The 19,441-nt window shown below is 44.5% G+C and overlaps 2 protein-coding genes across 3 annotated transcripts in view; one reads left to right on the top strand and one right to left on the bottom strand.

Moving 5' to 3' along the window:
• Positions 1 to 19,441, bottom strand: part of LOC139387000 (SPRY domain-containing SOCS box protein 4-like) — a 113,569-nt gene that overhangs the window by 2,821 nt on the left and 91,307 nt on the right. The window lies entirely within an intron of this gene.
• LOC139387530 (GTPase IMAP family member 7-like) lies at positions 258 to 18,060 on the top strand. The gene is made up of 2 exons (XM_071133826.1): positions 258 to 306; positions 17,372 to 18,060. The coding sequence occupies exons 1-2, from the start codon at positions 258 to 260 to the stop codon at positions 18,058 to 18,060; spliced, it is 738 nt and encodes a 245-aa protein (XP_070989927.1).

Genomic DNA, 19,441 nt, shown 5'->3' with positions numbered 1-19,441 from the left:
GTAATAGCTTTACTGCTCATACTCGAGTTGTTATCCTTGGGGACTCTAGGCTGAACTGGAAGGGTTGGCAACGGCAACACTACTTTCGTTGTGCATCGTAGTGTTTTGGGACCTTGTTTAATTAACCCGAAATGACATGTTCTATTTCACCCTTGCCGTTAGCTCGTACCACTCTCCCTGATTGGCCCATATTCAAAACCTTTGATTGGCTTAATTACATCACACGGTTGGGCAGATGGTTGGGAGGGGTGAGGGGCATGTCCCTGCCCATGACCCCTGTGACCCTAGCCATCAGTGCCAGTGGAGGTTGGCCCAGGGATAGAAGATGGCAGGAAACGCAGAGATGGACAGCACCAGAGATATGGATATATGCGCCAGATGCGGATGTCTCTGCCTTAATGGGAATTGTTGTCCACAGAGCGGATTGGTGGATACATCTCATTGAGTATTTTTAAAATTTTAATTGTATATATATTCGATGAGGTGTTGACATCAACCGCCTGTATTGAACGGACAGTCAGATGATCTGCTAACCAACGCATAGACCGTCTCGAACTTCAACAGAGACCACTCTGATACCAAGCGTTTTTTCTCAAATTTGCTGGGATGTTACGTGCATCACACTTATCAGTGCCCTCATAACAACCTAAGATTTGCACAATTCGCGGCCTCCCGGGTGGCACAGTGGTAAGGGCGCTGTACCGCAGCGCCAGCTGTGCCACTAGAGACTCTGGGTTCGCGCCCAGGCTCTGTCGTAACCGGCCACGACCGGGAGGTCCGTGGGGCGACGCACAATTGGCCTAGCATCGTCCGGGTTAGGGAGGGTTTGGCCGGTAGAGATATCCTTGTCTCATCGCGCACCGGCGACTCCTGTGGTGGGCCGGGCGCAGTGCACGCTAACCAAGGTTGCCAGGTGCACAGTGTTTCCTCTGACACATTGGTGCGGCTGGGTTCCGGGTTGGATGCGCGCTGTGTTAAGAAGCAGCGCGGCTTGGTTGGGTTGTGTATCGGAGGACGCATGACCTTCAACCGTCTCTCCTGAGCCCGTATGGGAGTTGTAGCGATGAGACAAGATAGTAGCTACGAAATTGGGGAGAAAAAGGGGTCAAATTAAAAACAAAAAAAAGAATTACGCAACTTCTATTAGATCAAATAAGTCTCACATATCAAAATAGCAATTAATGGTTATCTTGACTAAAATCGACACTCACCGGCCCCAATACAAAAACTCCTCACCGGCTTAATAATTAAAGAACTACTTCATGTGGACAGATTTTGGGCAGAGATCGAGCTCTCGCTTCACCACTCATCCAGATGGAGAGCGAGAGCAAGAGAGTGTGTGTGTGTGTGTGTGTGTGTGTGTGTGTGTGTGTGTGTGTGTGTAAAGTGTCATGCCACGTGCGGTTGCCTGAGGGACGCAACACCACAGTCGTGCTACAGTACAGCTTTGACAAAGAAACCAGACCGGCAGCTGAAATAAAATTGTGAAACAGGGAGCACAATTTAGATCGATACCCATAATTGCTAACCCATTGGTCTCATCCATAAGCCACAAAAAAAATGTAGATACCGCTTTGAAACGAACAAACAAAACAGGGTCTTGCCTCAGTTTGTTGAAGTGACTCAAATGAAGGGAAGTGGCAGTTACAACATTGACACACCTGTTTCGAACAGACCTGGGAGAGTTATGGCGTCATCGGAGGAGTCGGACACAGCCAGCGTTTCACCCTGCGGTCATTCTGGAGGAAAACACTCATCACCAACCTCCCACCTGTTCTCCGACCAGCACCGCTGAGCTCAAGGTTAACCCCATGCGTTAGAGACCTGTCCGTCTCAGATGATACACACATCCACGTGCCCACGCGCTCAAAGTTATCGATACACGGTAATTAGTCAACACACACACACACACTCTTCTCATTAGACAGAGACGGGTCACATACAAGTTACACAATACGTTCAGGCACACTTCTTACCATACTGTGTTCCTGTATCAATATGCAGGTGTTGAGAAAGAATCCCAACCTCTGCACAGCGCTCTATTGCATGGCTATTAGGAGGGGGGCACTTATCAAATAACAGTAAGCAAATGCATACCATTATAGGAGGGGGAGACTAACTGGGTTCAAAAGACGCTTTTGTTCTAGTAAATAGAGGAAACATGCTATGAATTACAATGGGTGAATAAAGCACTAGGTTATACAAGGTGGCACACACACACACACAGCCCGCTGGGAGTGTGAGCATGAGAACCAGCTCTGTCAGGTTAATGCTGGACTTAACCAGAATCTCAAAGCCTCTAAAATAATAAGGCCCTCGTTATCTTGGCTAAATTTAGACAACAGAATTTTTAAGAAACGGATGCTAAGCTGGCTTTGTTGTTGCCCCCAGGTAATGGGAGAGTGCACGTGCACGTGTCTTGACAATAAAAGTGGGTGCGGCAAGCTGAACGTGCACCTGAATGCACAAAACACGCGTAGTAATGTTCACGGTGCGCTAGCTAGGCGAAATAAAGACACAAACACGACGCTAATAGAAAGCATTTTCCAATGAACACGAGGCACTTTCTAAAACCTGCCTAAGTTTCAACAGTACATCAGCAGTCAAAAACACTGCAGAGGAAAAGACGGTGTGGGCAGGCTTTTGCTCAAGCGCAGCACTAAACCACTCCAGATTCAGCAAAACAAGTTCTTGATTAAGCGATTGGCAAAATCTGGTGTTTTAGTGGCGGGTTGGAACAAAGCTGCTCGATACTGTCCTCAGCGTAACCTTGCAGAGTGCGATTCGCCTTCCAGTGGTACAGTAGGCTTACCATTTGTCAAGACCCCCTGACTAGCCAATGGAGGCTACTCTGTCATGTTGGCACTAAGGACACAGACAGCGTCTTCTCTTCCCTCTGCCAAATCCTAAAAGCATTTCAGACGCACTGCACCACAGTGCGGGCAAGACCACGCCTTTATACTTGCCAAAAAAAACAAGGCGGCCAAACATTGAATTTCTCTCTTTGTTTTGCCTTTCCCTCTTATTGGTCTTTCATGCTGTGTTCCCTTCTAAACATGGACCAGTGAAAATGCTTTGTACATCAGGATCTATATATCTCAAGCTGTGTCCTGGTCTTTCAGGTGTACAATATACCAACGTATGGTTATCACATACTGTACATAATGCTCGCTGTATGGTTTAAGCCCTAGCGTTTTCGAAAGTGTGAAGTGAAGTGAAGTGCCCCCCCCCCCCCCCCTACACACACACACATCAAAGGACAGAAACATGCTACAGTGTCCCTAATGTCACTGTACCCAATCCAGTCTGCTTCTGCTTTAGCCAACTTGTCATCGTCTCGCTAAGGCAGCAGAGCACAACTCTAGTCTTAATGGATCAATTAAGGTTATTGACTGGCTACAGAGTCTACAGACTTATCCATCAGGTATAAGAGGAAACGGTTAAAAACCGGAAGACACGTCAGGCCTTCGAGGACCATCCGGAGCCATGCGTCACCGTTCTACAGTCAACAACGAAGCATTGTTAAAGAAAGAGTCTTCAGCCAGATATTGAGGCTATATGCCCTATGAAGTAAAGTCTGCCAAACTCCCAAATACTCCTGGCAGACGGTTCAGAGGGAGTGCAGACCTGCAGACACCACTCCATCTGTTTGAGGGGATGCGCACATTCCTGCGTTTGATAAGTCGTAGCATGCTTCGTCTTCATTTATGACATCCACGGCCCATTAGCTGGGGGAAAATAATAATTTGTTCTTATGCACAGAAAACAAAATAACTACTTGGGGGAGGCGAAGGATAGGGTTTTTATGGTTTGTCGTTATGATTATTACTCAAGCAATTTCTGGAGCCCGGTTGACAAGCTAAGGGACTGAACATATCAAGAAAGGGGCACGTTTTGTAGGGAATCCAATTAATTTGAGCACGCTCAAAAGCTCTTTTAGTGCTTAGTAGTGTGGAGACTTTACAGCAGCGCCGGTCTCAGGAGCTTTGCGAATACGGAGATTCACCAGTAGAACGGAGTCACCCATCTCTTTTCGGGGAGCACTGGATGGTACTCCAACAGCTCTGAGGGAATGATGACAGACAGACGTTCCGCTCCAATCAATCAAAGTCTTCGAACTCCCTACGCCTGTCTGCTGATAACTTGAACTTCAATGAAAAGGGGACCAGTAAGTTATTACAAGCCCTCACAAGATGGCATGCCTCAGTGAATCCAACTGGGAACGTAATCGAAGTGATCCAGTCTCCGAGTGATTAGTGCAGCCAAGTAGTCTTTGATCAAGGAAAGGATGGGTCAGAGAGTTTATCAAGAAGCGAGACACCAGACAGCTCAGGACATATTAAGGTGGGAATACTGTACCACTGCTGGAGGATTCACAGCTCAAAAAAACCCACCATTAGATAACAGTTTATAAAGCTGCACATTGCAGTATGTTGTAGCAATTAGCTACAGATTTGCCAACCCTTCGTCATGAGACGCATGAAAACACACAGCTATTTTACACATCAAATATTGTCACTTGGTTTCACGGATGACAAAGGACAAGAAAAAAATCCACTACACATCACTAGTCATTAACTATTACATTTTGTCCGATATAATGATGATATCAATTACCACCACAATTACAGTACATAAGTACCCAAGATACCCTTAGTGGTGACTCACAAAGCCATTATTTGAACATAGCAGCAGCATCTATTAATGCTAGCTGATGAGCTAATGAGTCAGGTTAAGCAGCGAACTCGTTTATCAGGCCAGGCCAGGCCAAGTCTACTGCAGTGGGAGGGGAGCCACATCTGATGGAGCACTTGACATGACACTCCTTAGTGACAGGCGACTAGACAGTAGTTCACAGCGGATTTATTGTCAGTCCGTTCAAAAGGCAGCCGGTGTAAAGTGCTTTCGCAGAATCCTGTAATACAGTGTTCCCCAACTCCGGTCCTCAAGTACCCCCAACAGCACACATTTTCATTGTGGTCCCGGAGGAGTTGGATGAGGTTCTACAACAACAAAAATGTGTACTGCTGGGGGTAATCGAGGACTGGAGTTGGGAAACGCTGTGTTAGAGGATGCTGCATCAGCAGTCTTCGCCCTGGCTGGCTGTCTTTGAAGGGACTGACAAATCCACTGTGAAACCCTTCTCTAATATGATGGATTTAAAGATTTAAGAGGAAGATTAGAGAGAGGGGAAGATCTGAGAGAGAGAGACAGACAACTGGCAGGGGAAAAGCTAGATGGACACTTGATCGATATAAAAGATCAATTACAAATATGAAAGCACTGTTTCCAGGTGGGGAGGAGGGATAAAGAGGGAGATACAGTAGTAGGAAAGTGGAGACCCATACACAGGAGGTTTTCCACTGTGATAAGTGTGCTGATCGGGTGTATTTGCATTGAACAATCTGGCAGAAAGACAGAAAGATACCAGAAGATCCCACGCAGTATGAAACCCAATCCTTCTCTCCTCCGCCCTTCTTCACTTATTTTCCAAGGGAATAGAATCGCCAGTGTTTGATCTGCTAATAGTGCACCGGTACCAGTCATGGTGGCTTTCCTAGGAGTCATACACAGAGAGGCACACACATGTTCTCCTCCGAGGCTACCATTAGCGATTAACGTGGAAAAGAACCCACGCGTCATATGACTTCCAAAGCCTCCAACAGCGTCCAATTCAATGCGTCCAATTCAATGCCTTTCATTCAATTTCATGCCTTTTGCATTCAAGGGACATCCATACACACTGCAGCTACAGGATGATGACGACAATTGGACGCGTCAGAATTGTTCAATGATTGCTTTTTTACATTGCAATTAGTGGGGTCGCTCAACCTTCTTCTGGGTCACCACCTTGGAAGTTTGTTATGGATTGAATGTCTCCTTGACTTCCACTGTCTCTCAAGCTGCCTGGGAACGTGAACAAGTGGGAAAGATTGTGTTTTCATCAAACTGATGTAGACACTGATATGTAAACACACACACACACACACACACACACACACACACACAGTACCAGTCAAAAGTTTGGACACACCTACTCATTCAAGGGTTTTATTTATTTAGACTATTTTGATATGTTTAACACTTTGTTTGGTTACTACATGATTCCATGTGTTATTTCATAGTTTTGATGTCTTCACTATTATTCTACAATGTAGAAAATAGTACAAATAAAGACATTCCAGGGTTTGAGTAGTTGTGTCCAAACTTTTGACTGGTACTGTATATAAACACAGATACTCAACTCTGCACCTTAGAGGCTGCTGCACTATATAGAGACATGGAATCACTGGCCACTTCAATAATAACGTTTATTCATCTCAAATATATACACTGTTTTCTATTCAACTGTATTTTAGTTTAAGCCACTCCGACATTGCTCATCCTAATGTTGATATATTTCTTAATTCCATTCTTTTACTTTTTAGATGTGGATTGTTAGACACTACAGCACTGTTGGAGCTAGGAACACAAGCATTTCGACACAGACAGACATGGACACACAGACATGTAGACAGACATGGACACACACACACAGACATGTAGACAGACATGGACACACACACACAGACATGTAGCCAGACATGGACACACACACAGACATGTAGCCAGACATGGACACACACACACAGACATGTAGCCAGATACGGACACACACACAGACATGTAGCCAGATACGGACACACACAGACAGACATGTAGCCAGATACGGACACACACAGACAGACATGTAGCCAGATACGGACACACACAGACAGACATGTAGCCAGATACGGACACACACAGACAGACATGTAGCCAGATACGGACACACACAGACAGACATGTAGCCAGATACGGACACACAGACAGACATGTAGCCAGATACGGACACACAGACAGACATGTAGCCAGATACGGACACACAGACAGACATGTAGCCAGATACGGACACACAGACATGTAGCCAGATACGGACACACAGACATGTAGCCAGATACGGATACACAGACATGTAGCCAGATACGGATACACAGACATGTAGCCAGATATATGTAGACACAGATTTGGAAACGGACATAGACAATTGCGAAAACACACACACACACTCGCAAATAAACTCAACATACGCACGCACTGCCACCCACACTCATTACCACATGAGCAAATGACTTGCAGAATTCATATTTGACCAGCTTCCCAGTTCTGCCACTGGCATATTTACAGAGGCAAGCGAAGGCTTTGAGGCGCTCTCAAGGACAAATGAGACTGATCCCCACTGTGGATAGAAAGGCTCTCCTCTGATCCCAGTACATCAGTGCTAGCTACAGTATATGAGAGAGGAACGGCTGGGGCTGATTATAGGTTTATCAGGACTCATGTAGTTTAAACAGGACCAAGGCACTTGCCATTGGCCAGGAATACAGAAGCAGTCTACTGCAGTTTGATAGTAGAGTACAGGACCAGTGACAGCTTTCACATGCTCATTCAATGGCTAACGTTTTGCTGAAGATCCCGAGGGAAATCCCCATATTGTAGCGTTAGCATTATGCTAACCAACTATTCAAACACCTACGTTTCTGGGGAAACTTGCTTAAGTGCAGTACAGTGTCAACACATGTGGGTGTTTGTCGAGACAGATAATCCTCTTTCCTCGGTACAGTACAATAATACAGCAGCCAGAGCTAATGAGCTCTCACAAGCAAAAGCTGCCAATGCAGGTCTCTCGCCAACGGGAGTCATACAAAACAGACACATTCAGTAAATAGTTAGATAACCTTTGTTTTTGTCATCTTTATTGGATATCGGATTGTAGCAGCCACGCTAACTGTACATGTAACCCTGGGACGAGGTTATGTTAGCAAGCTGCTCAATTGACTTTGTTATATACACTGAGTGTACAAAACATTAGGATTAGGAACTAGTGATGCGCCGATATGACATTCGTCTGATACCGATAATTTTAGCTGCCCCTTTAAGCATTCTAGTACAGTTAAAATGTTCACACACACGGTCTAAAGCACTGCATCTCAATGCAAGAGGCGCCACTACAGTCCCTGGTTTGAATCCAGGCTGTATCACATCCGGTTGTAATTGGGAGTCCCATAGGGCGGGGCACAATTGGCCCAGCGTTGTCCGGGTTTGGCTGTCATTGTAAATAAGAATTTGTTCTTAACCGACTCGCCTAGTTAAATAAAAGGTTAGACACAGACAGACACACAGACACACACAGACACACACAGACACACACACACAGACACACACAGACAGACACACACAGACACACACAGACACACACACACACACACACAGACACACACAGACACACACAGACACACACAGACACACACAGACACCTGACCAAAAAGTTATTTTGTTGGCATTTATGTATGTCCCCATTACCAATAAAACATAATCAAAACCTATTTCTTTCACTTACTTGCTGTGCTGTTTCATTGTTCATTTGTTCAGTCGTTCTCAACCAGGATTTCTATGGAACGCCGTTTGGGTCTTTGCGTATCAAAAAATATACTATTTAACACATCAAATTAGCTTGTTGACCAATCAGGACCTGAATATGACTGCACATCACAATCATTTAATGCGTTCATACATTTTTTGATGTAGTTATTACACATTTATTACACTCACTCGTATGTCATATGTCACAACGATTCATTGATACGTATGCTACGATGCTGGTGAAGTTGTCTCGCGCACCTACAGTGCTGGTATTTACTTGCAAAAATCACTGAAGTTGGAGACATATCTCCCTCACTAACTTTAAACATCAGCTATCCGAGCAGCAAACCGATCGCTGCAGCTGTACACAGCCCATCTGTAAATAGTCCATCCAATCTACCTACCTCATCCCCATATTGTTTTTATTTACTTTTACACCCCAGTATCTCTACATGCACATCATCATCTGCGCATCCATCGCTCGTGTTAATTTGCTAAATTGTCATTACTTCGCTACTACGGCCTTTTTATTGCTTTACCTCACATCATTTGTAAACACTGTATATATACTTTTTTCTATCGTGTCATTGACTGTACGTTTGTTTATTCCGTGTGCAACTCTGTTGTTGTTTTTGTCACACTGCTTTGCTTTATCTTGGCCAGGTGTCAGTTGTAAAAGGAGAACTTGTTCTCAGCTGGCCTTCCTGGTTAAATAAAAAAATAGGTATGCACTTCAGCTTTGACATCGGTTTTGCATCGGCATTAAAACTAGACAATTCCGATATACCGTGCATCCATACTAGGAACACCTGACCAGCTGACCCCTTATTGATGTCACTTGTTAAAGCCACTTCAAAATCAGTGTAGATGAAAGGGGGAAGAGGCAGGTTAAAGGATTATTAAGCCTTGAGACATGGATTGTGTGTGTGTGCCATTCAAAAGGGTGAATGCGCAAGACAAAATATTTAAGTGCTTTTGAACTAAGTATGGTAGTAGGTGCCAGACCCACGGGTTTGTGGCAAGTGCTGTACCAGCGTTGCTGGGTTTTCCACGCGCAACAGCAAGTCAATATTAGGAAGGGGTTCTTAATGTTTTGTACACTCATAGGCATAAAAAGGCTACTCCAAGATTCCATAAAGCACTAGCGATGGAATCTGGAATCCATTTTGGTTTATTCGTTTTGTGCTAATATCAATAGAAAACACCTAGTTTGCCTGAAAATAACAAAAACAAATGAGAGAAGTCGCAAACAAACAAGCTCAAACACACGACACACACGACACACACACACACTAACCTCCCCTCCACCCACACCCATAATTGTCCTCAATAAAACAGCCAGGCGATGAAATAAATGCTGTAATAACGGCCAAAAGACATCTCAGAACACATTACTTCCTCCTATGCCAACAACACGAGACCGGGGACCCAATGTTGTCCACAACACCAACTTCCTGCGCTTTGATCTTCTACTCTCCTGCCAGCGGTGTCCAGCACCACTCAGGAACAGAACAGGGCTGGTCAGGGGTAATAAACAAGCCCTCACTGGTCGCAGCTTTTTATACATTACAGTAAATCTCTTAACAGTTAGTGTCCTGTGAGAGAAATGAGGTCCAAGATCAGTTTGTGGTAGTATCTTGCCATTGGCGTTACACTGACCATAGGAGTTGAGAAGACCGCCCATGCAGGTCTGAGACCAGGCTAGGGCTGAAGTGGGCATATTCCATCAAGTGGGCATTATTCCATCTGACTATAGATCCATTTGTACTAATTTTTTTTCAGGGTTTTATTTATTCTAGATTGAATGATTTAGAATGCTAACGATGTCTGACAGGCACTCTGAAGTATTGTCATCATTAGGCAGGCTTGAAGGGGCGAGGGGCTTATTGCAGTGGTTTGATAGAGAATTAAAGCACTTAAAAAAACACCTTGTGGACACAAAAGAAACCGACTGACTGTCGATGAAAGAGAGAGTGAGTAAGGGAGAGAGAGACCGAGTGAGGAAAAATTAACGAGGGGAAAGATGGAGGGGAGAATGGGGGCACCAGATGTGAAAACGAACAGGATCAGAGTCTGGGTCACTATGTTCAGGAGATTACGACAGCTCACGCTCTCCTTCTTCCTCCTCCTCCTCCTCCTCTCATTGTCTCAGTCTTACTCTCTCATGGTCTCCCTGATATGGACTCTTTCACTCATGAATAAAACGTGTGACGTACACTTGCATGCAGGAGTCAGATTTGATGGTGAACTGTATGGGTACTGAAATTCCCAGCACTGCAAGCAGAGGCAGCATGTTGTGTGAGAGAGAGAGAGCGAGCGACCTACCCACACCTATCACCCTAAGTCCTCATTACCAGAGAACACACTGACAGCGCTGTTTCTGACCGAACAGAGAGAGGAGTGGAGGACAGTGCACAGGTATCTAAATGAGGAAGAGGGCCACCCATGGGTAGAGGTAAAAGTTGAGGGTAAGACAAAAACACACTTTCAGGTGGGGTCTCATTATTGAGCCGATGCTTCAAGCTTTGCTCAGGGGTAATGTGCGTGTGTGTGTGTAGTGTCTGAGCGAGGAAAAAGAAAGAGGAGAGGGAAAGAAAGAAAAAACCGAGAGAATGAGCTAGAGAGACGGAGAGGTAATTTTACACAAGGGTACAATTCAGTTTTCCCTCCTACTTCTATTCTGCCTGGGTAGGAAACCTTGACGTCAGACCTGGACAATCCTACTGCTGACCAACTCCATACGAATGGCCGTGACTTTGGAATGAGATGTTCGACAATCCGGTGTCCACATACTTTTGGCCATGTAATGTATATAGTTCCTAGCAGTAGACAAAGTCATCATCTCTCAGAGATGAAAGAACCCAGAAAGAGGGCATGAAAGTACACACACTGACACTTATCATACACACACAGAGCTACTAAACACACACAAATATACACATACTTTCATCCAAAGTGTGGACAAAGATGCAATCGATTTGGTCATAGCACCACAGCACATCCACAGGGCTCTGAGATATTACAGGTGAGGCAGAGGCACATACATGCTTGGGGATGGAGATGCCAGATATGAGCAGGCCTCAAAACACTGGAGAACACATTTCGGGAATCACACACACACAAAATACTGAGCTCCATTGGGAGCTGTACTGTGCCTTCAGCACCATGCCTTAGGAGACACCAGAGTGCTGTACTCCAGAGCCTAGGGAACATCATCCATCTCTCTGTCCCTTTGGTTCACTCCGCTCATCCCTTTAGCGCTACAGCTCTCTTTCCATCGATCCTTTCCACTCGCTCTATATCCCTCCATCTCTCCTCCATCCTTACTTTCAAACCTACAGCGCTCCCTCCACCTTACCCCTCTCATCCTTCCATCTCGTCACTCTTTACACACACACACACACACACAGAAACCTAACAAGAGGAATGCAAGTCGGTGTGATTGAGATGTCCCACAGGCGATGAGACTGAACACACACTTCCTTCATGTGTGCTGCTCTCGTGTGATTCACACAGAAAAGCTGAATTAATACCTCGCTGACGCTATAGATGAGTCAACTGGGAAAGCTGTGTGTGTGTGTGAGAACGTCACAAAGAAGTACAGTTGGATCTAGGAGACAGAAGGATACGACAGGAAAAATAGAGAAGGTGTGAACACTCAAACAGTAATGACTTGTTTAAAACATGCCGAATGTGAAAGCCTGCAGTCTAAACACAGACAGGGGGGGGTCTGGTACACGCCCACCTTCTTCCAGTAATGTCAGCTGTAAAATGTGCTGGAAGACATAGTGTGTATAGTCTAAACTCAGAGGGGGTAGTACACACACACACACACACACTTCTGCAGGTTTGGGGGTTGTAAAGGGTGCGTGTGTGGAGTGAAAACAGAGTGGAATACAAGGCTGGAATGTAGAGCCAGGCCACCTGCATGAGGACAAGGAGCAGTATAAGCTATGGTCACAACAAGGAAATCGACTACCTGTCAGGTACACAGCAGTAAAACAATACAACCGCTCACTAAATAGTATTTGTGTGTTTGCAGTCTCTTCTGTATCCTTTCAGCTACAGTGTAACAGACCTACAGAAAATACTTCTATAGCTAGTGTTACACTGGTGGCAATGAGATTCATATCACCTGCCACACACACACACACTTCGAATGAGAGGTTGCATAAAGAAATCTGCCCCCAGTGCCCCAAAGGCTAAAAGAGAGTGAGCACATGCTTGTGTTACTGGCACTGCAGATAAATGACTGAGGAGGATAATGGAGAGGAGGAAGGGATGGGAAAAGAGGAGGAATGAGAAGAGGATGACATGGGAGAGGAAGGCAGCAACCAGGTGTTTTAAGATCAGAGTTTTCACATGAAACCTATTTTTACCAACAAGAAAATGGGTGCGCACAGTCCATGCAAAAACATTACCAAATTCCACTTGGTCAATCATTTTCCTGATTCCCAGGTATTTTATCATAGCAAAGAGTTCCTCAATAAAACGCTGGCCCTACACTAAAACTTGATTCAACATTAACCACAGTGAAAGAGTTGCCTCATAAAAATGACATAAATAACTTTGAACATATTCCAAGAAGTCTTAAAATAGACAATCCTTTTACGGTGTGTAACATAACTAGAAAAGTATTGCCTGACAGTAACCATAGAAACGAGAGTTTAATAGTAGCAAAATGTTACTACTCAAGGCTGTCAAGTCAGCAAGAAACTATTATTGCAATGCAAAGAGGAGGGGCTTGCAAAGGTCCTTTATATCAAAAAGGAGCCAATCTCTGAACAAGTCATTATACATTCTACACTTGAGACAAACACTCCAACTAACTTGCACTTGTTTCGTGAAGAAATACCTGACCGCATACGCTCGGAGGTGAATTAGCAAAAGCTTATTTACTAACTAATGCTAATTAACAATTTTATGGAGCAGAGGGTTCGCTGTGAAACGGACTACTACATTTGCCACTGTGACCTGCAGCCTGCTGAGCCGCCTTAATGGGGAGCTGGAGTTCGCCTGAAAATGGTGGTAAGTGCACTTTACAGGGTAGATATACAGTTGAAGTCGGAAGTTTACGTACACCTTAGCCAAAAACATTCAAACTCAGTTTTTCACAAATCCTGACATTTAATCTGAGTAAAAAATTCCCTGTTTTAGGTCAGTTAGGATCACCACTTTATTTTAACAAAGTGAAAATGTCAGAATAATAGTAGAGAGAATGATTTATTACAGCTTTTATTTCTTTCATCACATTCCCAGTGGGTCAGAAGTTTACATACACTCAATTAGAATTTGGTAGCATTGCCTTTAAATTGCTCAACTTGGGTCAAATGTTTTGGGTAGCCTTCCATAAGCTTCCCACAATAAGTTGGGTGAATTTTGGCCCATTCCTCCTGACAGAGCTGGTGTAACTGAGTCAGGTTTGTAGGCCTCCTTACTCGCACACACTTTTTCAGTTCTGACCACACATTTTACATGGGTTTGAGGTCAGGGCTTTGTGATAGCCACTCCTTGACTTGATAGTCAGACCTTGACTTTGTTGTCCTTTGGAAGTACGCTTGGGGTCATTGTCCATTTGGAAGACCCATTTGCAACCAAGCTTCAACTTCCTGACTGATGTCTTGAGATGTTGCTTCAATACATCCATTATGTTCCGGCCTCATGATGCCATCTATTTTGTGAAGTGCACCAGTCCCTCCTGCAGCAAATCACCCCCACAACATGCTGCTGCCACCCCCGTGCTTCACGGTTGGGATGGTGTTCTTCGGCTCGCAAGCCTCTCCCTTTCAGGTTATGTTGATATTGGACTTGTTTTACTGCGGATATGGATCATTTTGTACCAGTTTCCTCCAGCATCTTCACAAGGTCCTTTGCTGTTGTTCTGGGATTGATTTGCACTTCTCGCACCAAAGTACGTTCATCTCTAGGAGACAGAACGAGTCTCCTTTCTGAGCGGTATGACGGCTGCGTGGGCCCATGGTGTTTATACTTGCGTACTATTGTTTGTACAGATGAACGTGGTACATTCAGGCGTTTGGAAATTGCTCCCGAGGATGAACCAGACTTGTGGAGGTCTACAATTTTTTCTGGGGTCTCGGCTGATTTCTTTTGATTTTCCCATGATGTCAAGCAAAGAGGCACTGGGTTTGAAGGTAGGCCTTGAAATATATCCACAGGTACACCTCCAATTGACTAAAATTAAGTCAATTAGCCTATCATAAGTTTCTAAAGACATTACATTATTTTCTGGAATTTTCCAAGCTGTGTAAAGGCACAGTCAACTTAGTGTATGTCAACTTCTGACCCACTGGAAATATAAAACATGTGAAATATGATATACGTGAAATAATCTGTCTGTAAACAATTGTTGGAAAAATGACTTGTCTCATGCAAAGTAGATGTCCTAACCGACTTGCCAAAACTATAGTTTGTTAACAAGAAATTTGTGGAGTGGTTGAAAAACTAGTTTTAATGACCCCAACCTAAGTGTATGTAAACTTCCGACTTCAACTAAGTAGATAAAAATGCCGGTAGAATTTAGTCTAAAATATGTTTCTGAATGACTAGCAATGTTACGTTTCATGATAACAAGATTTCACCAATGGGTGTACTTTCAAAAACTCTGCAAAAAAAATACAAAAACTTCCCCTTTTCAGGACCCTGTTCTTCAAAGATATTTGGATTTTTACGAATTAACTTCACAGGTCTTCATTGTAAAGGGTTTAAACACTGTTTCCCCATAGGCAGACGGGCACAAACCCACCGTCACTAGACCAGACAGGACTGCCAAAAAGTGCTCTTCACTGATGAGTCGCAGTTTTGTCTCACCGGGGGTGATGGTCGGATTCGCGTTTATCGTCGAAGGAATGAGCATTACACCGAGGCCTGTTCTCTGGAGTGGGATCGATTTGGAGTTGGAGGGTCCGTCATGGTCTGGGGCGGTGTGTCACAGCATCATCGGACTGAGATTGCCTGCAATGACAACAATCTCAACGCTGTGCGTTACAGGAAAGACATCCTCCTCCCTCATGTGGTACCCTTCCTGCAGGCTCAGCATGACAATGCCACCAGCCATACTGCTCGTTCTGTGCGTGATTTCCTGCAAGACAGGAATGTCAGTGATCTGCCATGGCCAGCGAAGAGCCCGGATCTCAATCCCGTTGAGCACGTCTGGGACCTGTTGGTTCGGTGGGTGAGGGCGAGGGCCATTCCCCCCAGAAATGTCGGGGAACTTGCAGGTGCCTTGGTGGAACATCTCACAGCAAGAACTGGAAAATCTGGTGCAGTCCATGAGGAGGAGATGCACTGCAGTACTTAATGCAGCTGGTGGCCACAACAGATACTGACTGTTACTTTTGATTTTGACCCCCCATTTGTTCATTCCATTTCTGTTAGTCACGTCTGTGGAATTTGTTCAGTTTGTCTCAGTTGTTGAATCTTATGTTCATACAAATATTTACACATGTTAACTTCTTGGTGACAGGGGGCAGTATTTTCACTTCTGGATGAAATGCATGCCCAAATTCAACTGCCTGCTACTCATCCCCAGAAGATAAGATATGCATATTATTAGTAGATTTGGATAGAAAACACTGAAGTTTCTAAAACTGTTTGAATCATGTCTGCGTATAACAGAACTTATGTAGCAGGCGAAAGCCCGAGGACAAAACATTCCGATTTTTTTTTTTTTTAGGTCACTCTTTTCAATGGTTTTTCATTGGGAATCCAGATTTTCTTCTTCCAGTTCTTATCGCTTCCACTGGATGTCAACAGTCTTTAGAAATTGGTTGAGGTTATTCCTTTGTGTAATGAAGTATGGCCATCTTGAACGAGGGTAACTTGAAGTGTACTGTTAGATAGAGGCGCGTGACCAGAAAGCATGCTACAGTTTGTTTTCTTCCTGTATTGAACACAGATCATCCCGTATTAAATTTAATCTATTATTTACATAAAAAAAATGCCTAAAGTTGTATTACAAAAGTAGTTTGAAATGTTTTGGCAAAGTTTACAGGTAACTTGAGATATTTTGTAGTCACGTTGCGCAAGTTGGAACCGGTGTTTTTCTGGATCAAACGTGCCAAATAAATTGACATTTTGGATATATAGACGGAATTAATCAAACAAAAAGGACCATTTGTGATGTTTATGGGACATATTGGAGTGCCAACAAAAGAAGCTCGTCAAAGGTAAGGCATTAATTATATTTGTATTTCTGCATTGTGTGTCACGCCTGCCGGGTTGAAATATGGTTTCTCGCTTTGTTTACAGAGGTGCTATCCTCAAATAATAGCATCGTTTGCTTTTGCCGAAAGGCCTTTTTGAAATCTGACAATGTTGGCTGGATTCACAGCAAGTGTAGCTTTAATTTGCTATCTTGCAAGTGTGATTTAATGAAAGTTAGATTTTTATAGTAATTTATTTGAATTTGGCACTCATTTTTCCTGGCTTTTGGCCTGGTGGGACGCTGGCGTCCCACATATCTCATAGAGGTTAAGTTTGCTAAAAATGAAAAAAAAAACTCAGTTGACAGTGAGAGGACATCTTTTTTTGCTGAGTTTACCAAGTACAAGTGGATGCGCTCAATCAAGTTCTACGTCAGGAGGGGCTAGATGGAGGTAAATTAAACAATTTTCATTGCGACTGCGTGTAGTGCATTGTGTAGGAAACTTTCAGAACTTGGAGTCTCGCAAGGTCACCTCTATTGAACTTTTTTTTATGACAAACTGACAAGCAGTAGAACTTCTTTCAGTGAGTGACACAAAGCAACATTGGCAGATGTTTTTTTACTGGATAGTTGTCTGACAGCCTGCCTGTCTCTCTCATTAACGTCTCCATCTCTCTATCCCACTCCTCTCTCTTGGACTCTGGCGCTAAGATCTGAGCAGATACGAGTTCCTTTCTAACAGCATCCCTCTCTCCTCTCTCCCAGCCGACACAGACGCCGCCGACGTTCGCCTTCTCCTGGTAGGACCTAAACGCACAGGCAAGAGCTCCTGTGGCAACACCATACTTGGACGTAAAGCCTTCGACACCAGAGGGGGCGGGACTAGCACTGCGGCCAGTGGAACCGCAGCCGGTCATGACGTCACCGTGATTGATGCCCGGGGCTGGGGCTTCTCAGAAGACTCCGTCCCCAGGGAGGAGAAGATAGAGCTGCTAAGAGCCCTGTCGTTGTGTAGCCCCGGTCCCCACGTTGTCTTCCTAGTGATTCCCCTACTGGACTTCACCGAGATGGAGAGGCAAGCGGCGGAGAGGCGCATGGAGGTCATGACCTCTAGTGTGTGGAGGCACACCATGGTGCTCTTCACTTTCGGCGACCGACTGAAGGGGAGGGGGCGAAGCCTGGAGCAGCATATCCAATCTGGGGGCCTAGCACTGCAGTGGCTGATGGAAAAGTGCAGGTACAGGTGCCACGTGTTGGATAACAAGGAAGGACAGTGGGATGGAAAGGAGGGAAGGGGTCAGGTGGAGGCATTAGTGAGCAGGGTGAAGGACATGTTGCAGGAGAACGGGGGATGGCACTTCTCCCTTCACATGTATCACAGGCTGGAGGAAGAGTGGAGCCGGAGAGAGCAGGAGCTGAGGGAGAGGATGGAGGGAGAGGGAGATGAAGATTGAGTGGGAGAGGATGAGAGAGGATGAGAGAGACTGTGGAAGAGAGTCAGGGCCAGGAGGAGTGGGAGACTCCGAGAGCGATAGGGAGAGGAGATGAGAGGTCAGTGGTTAAAATGGTGACACCATATGAGCCTCCGAGAGGACAGAGACGGGCCTTCTGCACCATTAAATGCCACCTAGCCATGTCCATACATAGACATACCTCTAGCAGCAATTAGCCAAGACTACTGAATAAGGACTGTTGAAATCATTCCAAGTGTCAGGAAGGCTATGTGGAAATGACTGATACGCTGGGGGTGTCAAACCCCCCCCCCCCAAAAAAATAGTATTTTTCTGTAATTTGATGCTCCCTGACAATCCAGCTTTTGTTTTGGTTATTCTTAGCAACATGGAAAGAGTGAAGGGACTGTATAAATCTAGAGCAATATCATTTATACATGGTTTCAATTTGGTTTTAGTCATTTCAACTGAAGTTGACTTTCCTCCAAATGTTGTTTTTACTCAAACCACCCACGGGCCACATTTGGGCTCCAGATTAGGCCTGCAGGCCTCGAATTTGACACACACACACCAAACACAGCCTTTTGAATGTGCTGTCTGTTTTGCCATGCACCGTATTTACACTTATTTTTTAGTAATTTAGAGAGTCAAGAGACCAGAGGTGGCGGGAACGGAGTGCTCGGGTTGGGGTCTGGTCGGGATTAACCAACATCCACCAACCTGCCAGGGTGTTTTCAATTCGTGTAACTATAATTGTGTGTACTATTTATATGACAGTAAACTAAAAAAATAATCAATATACAATACTGATCTAGTTTATTACATGTCAAGCTTGCGTAGTTACTTTCATAGGCTTACAAACCAATTACTCATGTATTCACAATGTGTCCAACCTACTAGACCTATTGTTATCAATTATACATTCATGATGCATAATAAATGAACGCGTGTTCCTGAAAGCCATTGTTCCTGCTCGAGTCCATTGATAGTGGCTCTTGTAGCATCTGGTCATTGTCCCTTGCTACTGTGGGATTGGAGACCATGATGAAATTGCTACAAGAGCGCTTCAACTTGATGCGCCTAAAGAGTCCATTAAAACAACACACGAGTTATAGTATAGTACATGAAGCATAAGTCCCAAAGGCAATAAGCCCACAAGCTAGAGACCTTAAAAAAAATACCAATTATTATTTTTTATTATTTTGTTATTTTTTTTAAAGGTCACCAAATGAGCAGCAAAGAGCTTCGGGGTTTCACACAGGCGGTAACATTTGGTGTCAGAAGTGGCATCCAGAATAAGGCTTGACTAATTGCTACGTTCCTAGGAACCAAACAAACCTTAGAAATGTAGAGAACCCAGATGTACAAATACAGTAAACTAAGC

Source organism: Oncorhynchus clarkii, chromosome 28 (genome assembly GCF_045791955.1).
Source record: "Oncorhynchus clarkii lewisi isolate Uvic-CL-2024 chromosome 28, UVic_Ocla_1.0, whole genome shotgun sequence".
Lineage (NCBI taxonomy): Eukaryota > Metazoa > Chordata > Actinopteri > Salmoniformes > Salmonidae > Oncorhynchus > Oncorhynchus clarkii.
Note: the sequence above shows the minus strand (reverse complement) of the source record. Positions and strands in the feature narration are given on the sequence as shown.

Bases quoted from the DNA above. Each gene is read 5' to 3' on its own strand.
- LOC139387530 (XM_071133826.1), top strand. From the start codon at position 258: ATGTCCCTGCCCATGACCCCTGTGACCCTAGCCATCAGTGCCAGTGGA. The intron at 307-17,371 runs GTTGGCCCAGGG...CCTCTCTCCCAG, and splicing joins AGCCATCAGTGCCAGTGGAG to CCGACACAGACGCCGCCGAC.